Source organism: Myotis nattereri, assembly GCF_964212035.1.
Source record: "Myotis nattereri genome assembly, chromosome: 3".
In the NCBI taxonomy this organism is placed as follows: Eukaryota; Metazoa; Chordata; class Mammalia; order Chiroptera; family Vespertilionidae; genus Myotis; species Myotis nattereri.
The window spans coordinates 215,567,082-215,580,772 of NC_138077.1; the positions used below are offsets into that span (position 1 = coordinate 215,567,082).

General features: G+C 64.6%; 1 protein-coding gene across 3 annotated transcripts in view; it reads left to right on the forward strand.

Moving 5' to 3' along the window:
* Window positions 1-193: 193 nt before the first annotated feature.
* Window positions 194-13,691, forward strand: part of MORN1 (MORN repeat containing 1) — a 27,856-nt gene continuing 14,358 nt past the window's right edge. Inside the window, exons 1-10 of one of the 3 annotated variants that reach the window (XM_081087590.1) lie at window positions 194-272; window positions 1,701-1,772; window positions 2,553-2,651; window positions 3,052-3,162; window positions 4,706-4,796; window positions 5,432-5,519; window positions 6,727-6,823; window positions 8,029-8,139; window positions 12,984-13,107; window positions 13,514-13,653. In XM_081087590.1, the coding sequence (XP_080943716.1) occupies window positions 197-272; window positions 1,701-1,772; window positions 2,553-2,651; window positions 3,052-3,162; window positions 4,706-4,796; window positions 5,432-5,519; window positions 6,727-6,823; window positions 8,029-8,139; window positions 12,984-13,107; window positions 13,514-13,653 (1,009 nt within the window). In that variant the 5' untranslated portion in view covers window positions 194-196. Of the gene's footprint in view, window positions 273-386; window positions 422-1,700; window positions 1,773-2,552; window positions 2,652-3,051; window positions 3,163-4,705; window positions 4,797-5,431; window positions 5,520-6,726; window positions 6,824-8,028; window positions 8,140-12,983; window positions 13,108-13,513; window positions 13,654-13,691 lie in introns of those variants that run through there. The other 2 variants (XM_081087592.1, XM_081087591.1) reach the window with 2 other exon arrangements.

Consider the following 13,691-nt stretch of genomic DNA (forward strand, 5'->3'; position numbering starts at 1 on the left):
CCCGGCGGAAAGAACGTAAGCAGCGGAAGTGCGCTGGGCCGCGCAGGCGCAGGCGCGTCTTCTGGCTCCGGGCCCGAACGACGCCACTCCAGATCTTGTGATCGCCCAGAGACTGGGCCCGTGACCACACCCCTAGCGACCAACGAACCAATAGAGGAGGCTTTAGTGGTTGCCAAGGTAAACTTCTAGCGGCAAGATGGCAGCTGCCAGCCAAGGAAGCCGGAGCTCCCGCCCGCAGCGCCCGGACCCGCAGGGGCGGCCGCCACAGGACGGTAACGGCTGCAGGGCTGGGGGCGGGGGGGCGCGTCCGGCTGCCCTACGCCCTACCCGCGCCCCGGTCCCCACGCGAGCTTCCACGAGCCCCCGTCGGTATCCCCGGAGACCTCGTCGCCCCTGGTCCTGGAAGGGTCCTCGCCTCCGGGTGCGCGGGTGCCCCGCGGGATGGGCGGGGGACGGGGTCTCGGGGCCTGGAGACCGAGCGGGAAGGCGCCGGAGCCTGGACGCGCGGTTCAGAGGTTTGACGGGAGCTGTCTTTAGAGTTAGGGAAAAGGGACTGGAGTGAACTCCGAGTCCGCTCCGCTCTCTTCCGGTAGAACCTGACCTCGTTTTCGGCAGATGCAGGAGTCTGATGACGCCACACTCCCCTAGAACCGCTCTGCTCCCCCCAAGTTGTGCCCCGCATACCAGGGGGCTGGTGGGGGTGGGAGTGGGAGTGGGGGGTGGTGCGCTCAGCAGCGGCGTGGCGGGAGGGAGGGCTTTGTCCTGATGGGACTGGAGGCCACGGGGGGGGGGGGGGGGGGCAGCTTCCGGAAGTGTGGTAGCAGTCATCTCCGGTAGAAACTGTAGTTTAACTTTAACCCTGCTGTTTGGCTTCTGTACTTATTTGCTTTGTTTAACAATAGAAAGGTTATTTTGATTTTCTGAATTATATAAATCATCCCATTCGATTAAATACCCTATTGATTCTGTGACTATCCCCTTTGTCGTGGTCATACTGGTCTTAGAAAGCACATTTTCCTTCACCTGGGAAGGACAGCACGGTTATCCCAAGGTCAGAGGGCTCCAGTTAACCTGACCCCGTTGACTCAGTGTCCCGGAGACCCCAAAACTGTGATTGAGATAACATGCTTAAGTAAACTGCTTCTGCTTCTGTAAACTGCTTTTTTGCAAACCAGGTTCCTCATTCCAAACCTTGGGATGTAATCAATACCTTTGTGAACTTTGCCTATATCAGTCTGGTGTTTCGGCCATCTTATCACTATGAGATTTGGGAAAGCAGAATGGCCCCTCATAGTCCCGGATTGCAATCAATGTGACTCTTTAATTCGACTTCTTGAGGCGTCCTTCTGTGATTCGCGGGGCACAACATCCCCCGCCCTGCCCTCGCCTTCCTCTGGCTAATTAGGCTCAGCTCGGAAGTCCCCTCTCCACTCCCGCAAGGCCCTCCCACGGGCCTGCCTCTCTGCACTGAGTAGGTGCTCATCATGTTCGGTGCTTAAGCAAACGAAGGCGTGGGGGCGGGGTGGACAGTACACAGGACAAGTCCTGACCCCCAGACTGAAGCCTCGGGCAGCCGTGTCGGGAGGTCACAGGTGGGGAAGTGCACAGCCCCCCCAGACCACCCCACCTGGAGCGCTTGCTGGACGTCAGCCAGGCTGCCTGTGCCACGTGCTCACCCGCGCATCCTTTTCGATATCCAGGCTACGGTGTCTACACCTACCCCAATTCCTTCTTCCGGTACGAAGGGGAATGGAAAGGCGGGAAGACCCACGGTAAGAAGCGTCGGTGGCCTCTCCCCGGCGCGGCCACCCTGCAGCCGGCAGCCCCTTTCCTCCGGGCGCTGGGGAGGCGGGTGGCACCAGGTGCCCGCGGGACTGGGCCCCCCACTGTCGCTGTCGCCCAGGAAAGGCATTGGGGCTGCCCTGGTGCTGCCGCACGGGTAGCCACAAGCCGGGGCCGTGGCACCGGGTCGGAGGAGACCCCTGGCCTACCACCTCCTCGCAGACAGGAAACCGCAGCTGCCTTCATGGTTCATTTCTGACCAGAAAGAGCTGATCTCCTTCTGTAGAAAGGCTCCGCCGCCGAGGGGCGAGGTCTGTGGAGGTCACCTGGAGGCCTCCCAGCGGGTCCCCCGCTCCGCTCCGCCCAGTCCTATGTCTGCCTGGCGTTCTGCTGAGGAGGGGGGGAGGGGGGGAGGGAGAGAGAGAGAGAGAGAGACATCAGCTGTTTGCCTCCCACACGCACCCCGACCCACACCAAGGTTGTGCCTTTGACTGGAAATCGGGCCCGGCCGAGCCCCGTGGGCCCGCGGCTGACGCTCTAACCGCGAGCAGAGCTGGCAGGGCCTGTGGTGTTTTCCTCTATGAGCGCTTGTACCCGTGGGCCCCACCTTTTGGCTTTTCCGGATGGTAGCGCTTTTGCCAGAGATTTCTCACTTTCACTCAAGCCGCGGACTCCCCCTCCCGCCCCTCCCTGAGAAACAGCCCGGCCGCTGCGGGCACCGGCGGGCACTCCGGCCGCTGCGGGCGTGACGGCACCGTGTCCTTCTCCAGGCCGCGGGAAGCTGCTGTTTAAGGATGGAAGTTACTACGAGGGCCAGTTTGCGGACGGGGAGATCATGGGCCGAGGCTGCCGCCACTGGGCCGCCACAGGTGAGCCCGAGACCCTGGCGACCTGCCGACTCCCTTCTCTCAACCGTCTCCCTTCTGGGTGCGAAGGCACTTCCGGCTGTAAACTGGGGGCCCTGGTTCCCCTGAGGGGTCACAGCCCATGCCAGCCGGGGGTGGGGTGCTGGGGTACTGCCCACAGCGTGGCCAGGGGCTGCCTCCCGACCCTCAGACCCTCATGGGCAAGCGTGGGGGTCAGTTCCCAGTGAGAGAAGGCTCAGCCCTCGGATCTGGGACACCGCTGCCCACCGAGGGCCCCGGGGTGGGCTTGGCAGGAACCAAGAGGGCAGGTCCGGATCCGCCGGGTCCTGTGTCCCCTCGTAAACCAGGGTCCGCCCTGAACCGGCGCCGACCCTGACCTCGCGCCCCCTGCTCGTCCCCCCAGGGAACACCTATTCTGGGCAGTTTGTCTTTGGAGAGCCCCAAGGCCACGGCGTCATGGAGTACAAGGCGGGGGGCCGCTACGAGGGGGAGCTGTGCCACGGCGTGAGAGAAGGTCTGGCGCCCCCGGGGCCCGGGAATGGTGGCCGAGTCCCACCCCCCTGCCCGACACTCGGACTCCGTGGGGTGGGTGGGCCCAGGGCCCTGCACCTGACCAGGGGCTGGTGTCCCTTCAGGTCCAGAGCCCGGCCCCCACGTGCCTGTGGGGTGGGAAGGAGGCGAGGTTGCACTCCTGCCCCCGGAGCTGTGGCTGGCGCAGTGGGGGGGGGAGGGGGGTTGTGCCTGTGACGCCAACCACCGCTTGTGACAAGCCCCCCAAAACCTAGTGGCACAGCCCTGGCCAGTTTGGCTCAGTGGATAGAGCATTGGCCTGAGCACTGAAGGGTCCCGGGTTTAATTCCGGTCAAGGGCACGTACCCGGGTGGCAGGCTCCATCCCTGGCTCTGGTCGGGGCGTATGTGGGAGGCAACCAGCCCACGTGTCTCCCACATCAATGTTTCTCTCTCTGTCCCGTCCCCTCCCCCCCCCCCCCCACTCTCTCTAAAAATCAATGGGAAATATTCTCAGGTGAGGATTCACACACAAGACAAACCCAGTGGCTGGAACAACCCCGGCTTACTACTTGCTTGCAATCCCGGGTCCGAGGTCGGCCTGGGCTCAGCCTGCCGGGTCTGGCCTCGCTGCAGCCTCGCGGCTCCGGGGCCAGAAGCACAAGCACCGCAGAGGCCCCAGCGCGGGCACGGCCCCCTCACCTGCCCCAGGCCGGCCGGTGGGCGGTGGGCACAGCCCCCTCACCTGCCCCAGGCCGGCCGGTGGGCGGTGGGCACGGCCCCCTCACCTGCCCCAGGCCGGCCGGTGGGCGGTGGGCACGGCCCGGAGGCCGAAGGCTCACGGCTCCCGAAGCCCAGCCGCCCGAGGCGGGCAGGAACGTCCTCTGGGTGTTGCTGGTGTGAGAAGTAGGAGTGGGCCCGGCCGGCGGGGCTCAGGGGCTGAGCATCCGCCCATGAACCAGGAGGCCACGGTTCGATTCCCGGTCAGGGCACAGGCCCGGGTCGCAGGCTCCATCCCCAGGAGGGGGCCAGCCGACCCATGACTCTCCCATCATTGATGTTTCTGTCTCTCCCTCTCCCTTCCTCTCTGAAATCAACAAAAATAAACTTTTAATAAATAAATGACAGCGGTAGGAATGGCCTCGCACCCCGGCTGTCCAAACCGGAAACTGGATCTAGACAGAGGCCCCGAGAATGGGCCACTCCGGCCTCGCCAGGCACACGCAGGTTCCGGTACACACACGCGTGCACACACGCACACACGCCCCACAAACAGGTCGGGGGCGCGTAGCATCGTCCCCCCCAGCCCCCACCCCCGCACACACACAGCAGGTGCACCAGCCTCCGTGTGCCCGCCCTCAGGGCATCGGAGAGCTGCACCCAGAGCCACTTGCACTGGCGGCTGCCAGCGCCGCCCCAGGTCACCCCCCAGCCCCTGGACGGCGGCTCCTGGGTCCCGCGCTGAGCCCTGTGGGCCCCGCCTTGTCCTGAAGTCACTGCCGTCCTGCCCGGCGGGCGGCCTGCAGCTGGGCTCTGGCTCCTCCGCAGGACACGGGCGTCTGGTGGACCAGGACGGGCGCGTGTACTGTGGGTCCTTTCACAACAACAAGCGACACGGCCGTGGGCACATGGCCTTCCCGTGAGTACGTGGCCCAGGGCCCTCGGAGTGTGGGGGTCTGCACTCCCCTCGGTCACTGACTGGCCGTGCGTGTGGTTCGGGCTCTGAGCCCCATGGAACCCTCGGGGGCGGGAGGGGCGTGCGGCCCACAGAGGCCTGTCTCCTCGGCCGCCGGCTGGACATCCGCCTCCTAACCTCCTGGGCCAGTTTCTCACCCGAAATCCTGCCGCTGGGATTTGTGGGTTCACCTCCCCCTTTCTTCCCTGTTGTGTCCCCTCCAAGCCCCGCACCCCAGGGGGCTGAGTCCCACACCTGGGGGGGCGAGTCCTACACCTGGGGGGGCTGAGTCCCATACCTGGGGGGCTGAGTCCTACACCTGGGGGCTGAGTCCTACACCTGAGGGGCGAGTCCTACAACTAGGGGGCCGAGTCCTACACCTGGGGGGGCTGAGTCCCACACCTGCGGGGGGGGCCATGTGCTCTCAGGACCGGGGCTGTCTCCGCACCTGCCGAGCGCCCAGCCTCCTGCCCTGGCGCCGGGCCACCTGTCGGCGATGGCGGTGCCCGTGGCGCGTGCCCAGCTGGCCGGTCGGTCGGAGGAGCTGGCCTGAGCCGGGCGCCCTGTCCCAGCCTGAGCCCGGCCTCTGGGTCCCGCAGGAACGGTGACGAGTACGACGGCGACTGGGTGCGGGACCAGCGGCAGGGCCACGGGGTGCTGCGCTGTGCGGACGGCTCCACCTACGAGGTACAGGCTCCTCGGGGCGCAGCTCACCGGGGCGGGGCCACTGTCCCCTCTTTACTGGCCACCAAACCGAGGCTCGGGGGGCTCACGGCCCTGCGTCCCGTCCGGCTCCCGAACCCAGGACCCTCCTCTCTCCCGGGCGCCCGGGGAAGCGTTTGAATGAGAAGATCCAGGTGGCCCTGCAGGGCAGGGGGACCGTCTGCTCCTCGCGCCAGGCCCGCGCCCCTCCCCCTTCCCTCTGCCCTCCTCCCCCCTCTCCCTGTCGCTGCAGAAAGTGCCACCTCAGGTTTTAGGGGCGACACGTGGGGAAGAGGTTCAGGCGCGTGAGGAGCCTGCTCGGGCCAGGCCCAGGCCCAGCGTTCCTTACTGGACGTGGCCCGTGTGCCACGGAGCCAGCAGTGCCTCGGGGGCCACCCTGTGCCCGGTCATCACAGCCCACGCGTGGATGCGCCGCCCGCCGGGCCTGCGAGGCACAGCTAGTGGCTGGAGGCCTGCCGTCCTCCGTGTGGCCAGGGGAGCTGAACCCTGGGTGGTGACGAGGAGCCGCCATCACGGCCCCGGGGATGGGCGGGCCGGGCTGAGCTGGGCGGGAGGGGGACGGGCAGGAGGACCCGGCCGAGTGGGCACAAGAAAAAGCTTTGTCCTCGGACCTGGTCCTCCCTCGGCCCCCAGGCTGCCCAGGGCCTCGCCGTGGTCGTGGCCGCCCACTGGCATCCCTGGGCTGGGCACGGTTGGGCCCCTCTTGGGCCTCCCCTGCAAACTGGCTCAGCCCAGAGGCCGGGAGGTGGGACAGGCTCCTGCAAACGCCAGGCTCGCGGGGTGCCCGCCGCTCGTCCGCTCGCCACCAGGGGGCAGCCCAGCTCTGCCCACGCCGCGGCTCCAAGTTGATGCCAGGGCGGGACGTGGCCTGGGGATCCCCGGCTGCAGCCTTGTGGGGAGTGAGGCGGGTGTCTGCCGTGTCCTGGGGCGCGGCTCAGGCTGCATTCCCGGGTCCCGCAGGCCCTCGCGGGAGAGAGGAGCACGTGTGCGGTGGGGTCGTGGAGCCCGTGGTCCCACAGGCCCCGGTGACGGTCTTGCCCACAGCGCGCAGGGTCCGACATCACGGGAACAGGCGTCCTCTGCGGCCGCCCGAGGAGTGGGCCCAGCCGGCGGGGCTCAGTGGCTGAGCCCCCCCTGACAGCGGCTGCCCTCTCCCCGGCCGCTCCCGCAGGGACAGTGGCACAGCGACGTCCGCAGCGGCCTGGGCAGCATGGCCCACTGCTCCGGGCTCGTCTACAGGGGCATGTGGATCAACGGCCACCCGGTGGGTAGGTGTCGCCCGGGCTCTCCCGATCCTGGGGTCCCCCACCCACGGGCCCTGAGCATCTGCACCCACGGCCTCCGTCCGGTCCCACCTGAGCTCCGCACGTGGCATGAGCACAGGTGGCCAGGGGCCTGAGGGGCCTCCTCTGGGGGCTGCCTCCTCCCCGTGCTGCCCCCCCGAGCATTAAAGTGGCCCCAACAGGGCGAGGGTGGCCCCCACCCCTCGGGGGCCCTGGGCTCCTGGCGGGGAGAGGCCACAGGGGCACCAGTAACGCTGAACCAGCCACGGGGGCACCGCTGAGCCAGGCAGGCTCCTCGGCCGGGGCCTAGGTCCTGGCAAAGGACGTGCCGGGGCCTGGGGGAGGGTGGACCCTGGGGTGCAGGCCTGGGGGCCAAACCCAGGCGCCCCCCTCAGTGGAGCCTCCCAGTGGAGCCTGGCCCTGCGGGGGGCCCCTCAGGCTCCTTAGTCAGGTCACCTCAGGAAGGAATCCCGGGCCCCCGCCCCCAAATTCGGGGCCCTGTCCGAACCCCTGGGTGTGACGCAGCCTCACCTCCCCAATGGGGTCCCGGGCTGGTGGCCCCCCCGACTCCCCCGCCAAGTGGGCTCTGGGTTAGTTCCCCTGCTGGGCGCACCCGGAAGGCCCGCCGCCCCGGGCCCTGCCCTCGACCCTCCCGGCGCCGCTAACGGAGCGCCCTGAGCTCCCAGCCCCGCTCTGCCCGGTCCCGGCCCGAAGCCCCAGGCCCCGTTGGGCTGTACGCAAGGCCGTCACTCTTGGGGGGCAGACCCCAGAGGGTCCTCGTGCAGGGGACCCGCCCACCAAGCCGCCCTCAGACGCAGGGGTCCAGGCAGGAGGGGGCCGTGGGGCCGGTCCAGCGTGTGCGCCCAGACCCTGCGGCCCATTTGGTAGAAGCCGGTGGTTCTGAATGAGCTGCTTCAAAGAATCACAGCCGAGAAGACACACAAACAAACACCAAACGTCTCAGGACGCTGCCTTAGGGACACCTCGTCCACCCCCCGCCCCGCCCCCCGCAGCCAGTCGGGGGCTTCAGCCTCTGCACCTGCGTGTGGCCGGCAGGCGGAGCCCCTCGGGTGCCAACGGGCTCGCACCCCTAGGGGAGAGGGCCTGCGGGGCGGCCCACACCTGGGGCTCTCGCCTCGGGCGCCGCGGGCAGGTGGACCGGCACCCAGGACGCGCCTCTGCTCCCCCAGGGCGAGCCGCGAGGACTGTGATTCTGGGCCCGGAGGTGATGGACGTGGCCCGGGGCGCCTCCTTCACGGTGCGCGTGCAGCTGCTGCAGGACAACGGGGCAGTGGCCGCCAGTAAGCAAGACGCCGCGTGTGCGCATGTGTGTGTGCGTGCGTGCGTGTGTGTGAGCTCATGTGAGCATGTGTGTGAGCTTGTGTGTGAGCTCATGTGAGCATGTGTGAGCATGTGTGTGAGCTCGTGTATGCATGTGTGCTGTGCATGCCCGTGTGCGGTGGTCACGCAATCACAGAGTGAGGGGATGGTGATGGTGCAGCACCAGGTGCATCTGTGTAGGCTGGTCCGGCCAGGAGGGGAGGAAGGCCTCAGCCTGGGAGGGAATCAGGCCACTTCCCCACGTCCTGCTGCTCTTCCCGGGATGGTCAGCCCAGTGGTGAGGCCGGGGAGGGACAGGCCGGCTTCCCACAGAGGGTCCCCCCTCCCCCCCCGGCCACCTGAGACACCGCAGGGGGAGGGGGAGGGGACCCGTTAATAGCCTCACAGGATTCCTGATGTCACACTTGCCTTAGCTCAACAAGCTTTTTTTTAAACATATTTTTACTGGAGGCCCGGTGCACGGATTCGTGCACATTGAAAGGAAATTAATTAGAAGGTGGCTGGTGGGGTGGGACTGGGCGAGATGGGCCAGACACGCCCTGGAGCCAACCTCCCACAGGCCCTCCCCTGGGGCGGCACCACGGCTCGAAGGGCGTCTGCAGAGTGAGCGGGGTCCCTCCGGCAGGTGGGGTCCCTCGGCCTGGCCTGCAGGGATTGGTCTGAAACTGACTCTCCGACATCCCCCGAGGGGTCCCGGAGTGCAAGATGGCGGTTCTCAGGTGACACACCCCAGAATCGGGCTCCCTCCTCTGGTTCCGGGTGCGTCACCCGAGAACCACAGCTGCGTCACCCGAGAACCACAGCTGCCAAGTCACCGCAGCTCGGCAGCTCCTGCGTTGAGCATCTTCCCCCTGGTGGTCAGTGTGCGTCATAGCTACCAGTCAGACGGTCGAATGGTCGCTTATATATAGATTGATTTCAGGGAGGAAGAGAGAGAGAGAAACATCAATGATGAGAGAGAATCATTGGTCAGCTGCCTCCTGCACGCCCCACACTGGGGATCGAGCCCACAACCCGGGCATGTGCACTGACTGGGAATCGAACCTTGACCTCCTGGTTCATTGGTCGATGCTCAGCCACTGAGCCACGTGGGCCGAGCTCAACAGGCGTTCATCAGGACGCCCCGAGGAGTAGCGGGCACCAAATGTATTTGGTCACAGTTGGCTTACTTAACAACTTTATTGTGGCATCATTCACATTCCATCGAATTCATCTGCATCAGCGACACCACGATTTTTAGTAAATTTTAGTAAATTTGCAGTCCGACGACCGTCACCACACCACAGTGCCGACCTAGACCCTTCCCTTCACCCAGAAAGGCCGCTCCACCGCGTGCAGCCCGTCCACACCCTCAGCCCCACGCAGCCCGAGCCCCTCCCCCCCCCGCTCTGTGGATTTGCCTCCTCTGGGCATTTCCTGTGTGACCTGTGGGTGCGTCTCGGCCCAGCTGTGTCCGCTCACACCGAGCTTCCCGCGTCGCCGCGTGTGGGCCTCCTCCTCTCCTGCCCAGTGGTCTTCCGTGGCGTCCGCACACCACGCCTGTCGCCTGCCCAGGGACGGCTGGCGTGTTCGCACCGTTCGGCTGCTGTGAGTGCTCCTGCCCAGCTTTCGTGTGAGCGTGTGTTTTCGATGATGTACCCGTGGGCAGGATCGCTGGAGCGCATGGGACGTCTGTGCCTGAACTTTCAAGAAACCGCCAGAGTGTTTTCCCGAGAGGCCGGTGCCACCGACACAGCCTGAGGGCTGGCTCCACCCCGGCCGCACGGTGGTGTCCACAGGCGCCATCCTGAGGGTGTGAGTGGCATTGAACGTCGCCCGCAACGCACAGTCCCCTTCGGCCATCTTTCTTCTTGAGCAGCTGTCCGTTTCATCGATGTTGCCAGCCTTCTCGGCTAAGCCCATTCGTGCCCCTTCTCCCCTGAATGCAGTGATGGCGCCGCTGGTTCCCACTGTGGATCAGTGTGTCTTTTTTCTTCTCTTCCTGACTCCTCGGGCTGGAGGTTATCAATTTCATTGATAAACAACCAACCCTTTGCTTTCTGTTGTCTATTTTATTAGTTCCTATTTTGGTCTCATTACTTTGGGTTTAATTTAATGTCCTTTCTCTAGTTCTTAAGGTGGGAACTAAGGTTATTTCAGACTAGAAACTCCTTTTCTAGTATAGGAGTTTATTGCTATGAATTTCCCTCTGGGCACGGCTTTAGCTGCATCCCACAGATTTCCTATGTCGTGCTTCCATTTTCATTCAATTCAAGATATTTTCTGATTTCTCATTGGACCATGAGTAAGTTAGAAGGGTGTTGTTTCATTTCTAAATATTTGGAGATTTTCCAGAGAGCTTTCTGTTAATAATTTCTAATTTCCCTCCATGTGGTGAGGGTCATATTTTGTATACCCTGAATCCTTTTCACTTTATCAAGACTTGTTTTATGGCCCAGAATATGGTCTGTTTTGGGACATGTTTTGTGAGCACATTGAAAAGAGTGTGGATTCTGCTCTTTCGTTTGGAATCTATACTAATAAAAGCCTGTGTGGTCGTCACGCCCTCACACCGTGACGCCCTCATGCCACAACGACTGATCACCAGGGGCCTGCGTGCACAGCAGGCGCGCGTGGGTGGGCGGGGACTTGACCAGGAGGTGCATTGGGGGAGCGGATGGCAGCTGCCGCTTCCCAGGGCCGGCCCGAGGCTCAGGCAGCCTCACGGCCGGCAGTGGCAGCAGCAGAGGCGTGATGGGGGCGGTGCCTTCCCCTGATCAGAAGATTGCCTCCCGCAGAGGGAGGCCAGGCTGCGGCTTAGGCCTGCTCCCCACAGGGAGCCATTAGTAGGACGTCCCCTGAGGGCCCCCGGACAGTGAGAGGGGGCAGGGCGGGGGACACACACACACACACACCCCCAGTGCACAAATTTTCATGCACCGGGCCTCTAGTGTTCTATAAAAGTCAACCCAGCGTACTTTGTTGATTTTGTTGCTCAAGTTTGCCACATCCTTGCTGACTTTCCGTCTGCCTGTTCTATCCCTGGTGGAGGGTGGTGTATTGAAATCTCTGATTATAATTGTGGATGTGTCTATTTCTGTCAACTTTTGCTTCATTATTTTGATGCTCTGTTAATAGGAGGACAAACATTTGGGGTTTTGTGCCATTGAATGAATTGACTCCTTATCATTGTGACATCACCTTCCTTTCACCCCCGTGGTGGCCTTCGCGCTGCCGTCCACTCCCCGTGATGTTAACGCAGGGGCTTTCCCTTGACTGGTGTTACCGTCTCTGCCTTGAGCTGGGACCTGTTTGGGTCTTGACGTTAAAGGGCGGTCTCTGTAGGCAGCGTGCAGTCGGGTCCTGCTTTTGTGTCCAATCGGACCATCTCTGCCTTTTAACTGGTGGGTGTATACCGTTCGTATTTAATATAATTTTGACATAACAGATGGGGACTTACCATTTCACTATTCATTTTCCGTTTCCTCAGCTGTCTTTCCCTCCTTTACACCTTATTCCTGTTTTCTCGGATTGGATATTTTTTTATTGACCCAGTGTATCTCCTCCGTCGTTGGCTTAGTATTTGTCACTCTGTTTCCTAATTTTAGGGGCTTGAGGGCGGCGATGCACATCGTTAACGTTTCAGTCCACTTCCAGGCCACGCCACACTCTGCGTCCGGGAACCACACTGTTCCCTGCTTTCTCTCTACCCTCGTCTGTGCACGATCACAGTTACACTCACGCATCCATACACTTCGCGAGGCTTTGCTGCGATTCATTTACCTTCAGAGTCTCACAGGCAGGAAGAGGACTCCCTCTCTTCAGCCACCAGGTCCCTTCCTGGTTCTGCTCATTCCTCCCGGTTTCCGCCCGGCGCCCTTGCTTCTTGCCCTGAGGACCCAGGTCACCGTTCTCATCACACGGGTTTCCTGGCGACGAATCCTTCCAGCTTTCCTCTCCCGGAAACGTCCGGAATTCACTTTCGTTTTCACTGTGTCCTTCCCGGAGGGAGTTCCCTGCCCAGGGACCCTCTCAGCGCCCACGTCCCCGAGACAGCGACCAGGCCACGTGGGCACACAGTTTGCCCCCGTCTTCAGGGACCATGTCCTTGCCTGGCGCCCAGGACCTCAGACCCCGTCTCACTGACCTGCACCTGCCTTCCTGGCTGCCCGCAGGCGGGGCGAGCGGGATGGTGACTCCGTCGTGACCCGAGGCGGAAGGCGGTCAGACCACCATCCGTTTCCCCTCCACTCGGCTCCGGTTCTTTCCAAGTCAGGGTCCTCCCCATGTTGGCCGGCGGCATCTCTGCCGGATCTTGGCATCGTGGGAGGCTGGGCGCCAGGCCCCCTGGCGGTGGTCAGTGGTGGCCATCGACTCTCCTGCTCCCCTGACTCTGAGCCCGAGTCCACGGGGCCGGCCTGTGTGGGTGCCTCGGGGCTGTGGGCAGGTGGGGCGGGCCGGGCCCTGGGTCAGGGTGGGAGATGGGTCGTGAGGGGCAGTGTCCCCTGGGCGTCCACGTGTCTGCTCCCACCATGCGTGGCCAGCAGGGAGACGTCCTCCCAGAGGCCCAGTCTGGAGGCACGGTGAGGGGCCTGGGGCCGGGACCAGGCTCGGTCAGGGACCGTGTGGACGGCTGAGCCGAGGGCCGGGAGGAGCGAGACGGGAGGTGAGCAGGGAGCTCCGGTGGGCCGTGGCCGTGGCTGTGGCCATGGCTGCGTATGAACGCCCCTCCCGGCGCCCACCACCCGAGCCCCCAGGGAGGAGCCCAGGCCCCGACTGGTCCCCTGCTCCTGGGCACAGCACGCTCCCCCCCGCCCCCCACAAGGCGAGGACGGCCGGGTCCTGAGGATCGCGGCGGGCGTCAGGTACGTGCAGCTGCCGGCCTACTCGGAGGTCAGCTTCTTCACCGTGGACGCGGGCCGACGGGAGGCGCCCATCCAGACCCCGTTGTGAGTGAGGGTGACGTACGTGGGCAGCACCACGCGGGGCAGGGGGGTCCCCCTCAGCCTCGGGGGGGAATGACTGGAAGTGCTCCCCGGGCCCCCACCTGCTCCCGCCCAGCCCCGGGACACGCAGCGACCAGCAGACACGCTCAGTCGAGGGCGGAGAGGCCGAGGCGCTCGGACTCGCGGTGGGCACCGCCGGCGGGCGGGCGGGAGGTGGGGCTGTGAGCTGCGGGGTCTCAGGTGGTCCCAGAGCGAGACCCACGCCCCCGCCCCCGCCCCCTCCATCACCTGCTCTCAGAGGGCAGCCGGGCCTTTTCTCCTCCCTGGGGTGCCCCTGGGCCCCGTGTTCCCACGGCCAGGTGTCCCCCCAGCTGGCGCCACATGGAGCCCAGCTGCCTCCCCTTCGCAGTGGGTTCCAGTGCATCCCCTACCCGCTGTCGGGCCTGGAGCCCCGAGCGGCCAACGCGTCACTCCCCACGGGAGACCCGGAGGTGGCACGGATCCCAGACGCCTCATGTGGCCACGGAGACGCCCCCGGCGGCCTGCCCGGTGAGTGCAGCCAACACGGCCCGTGGTGGGCAGCGCGG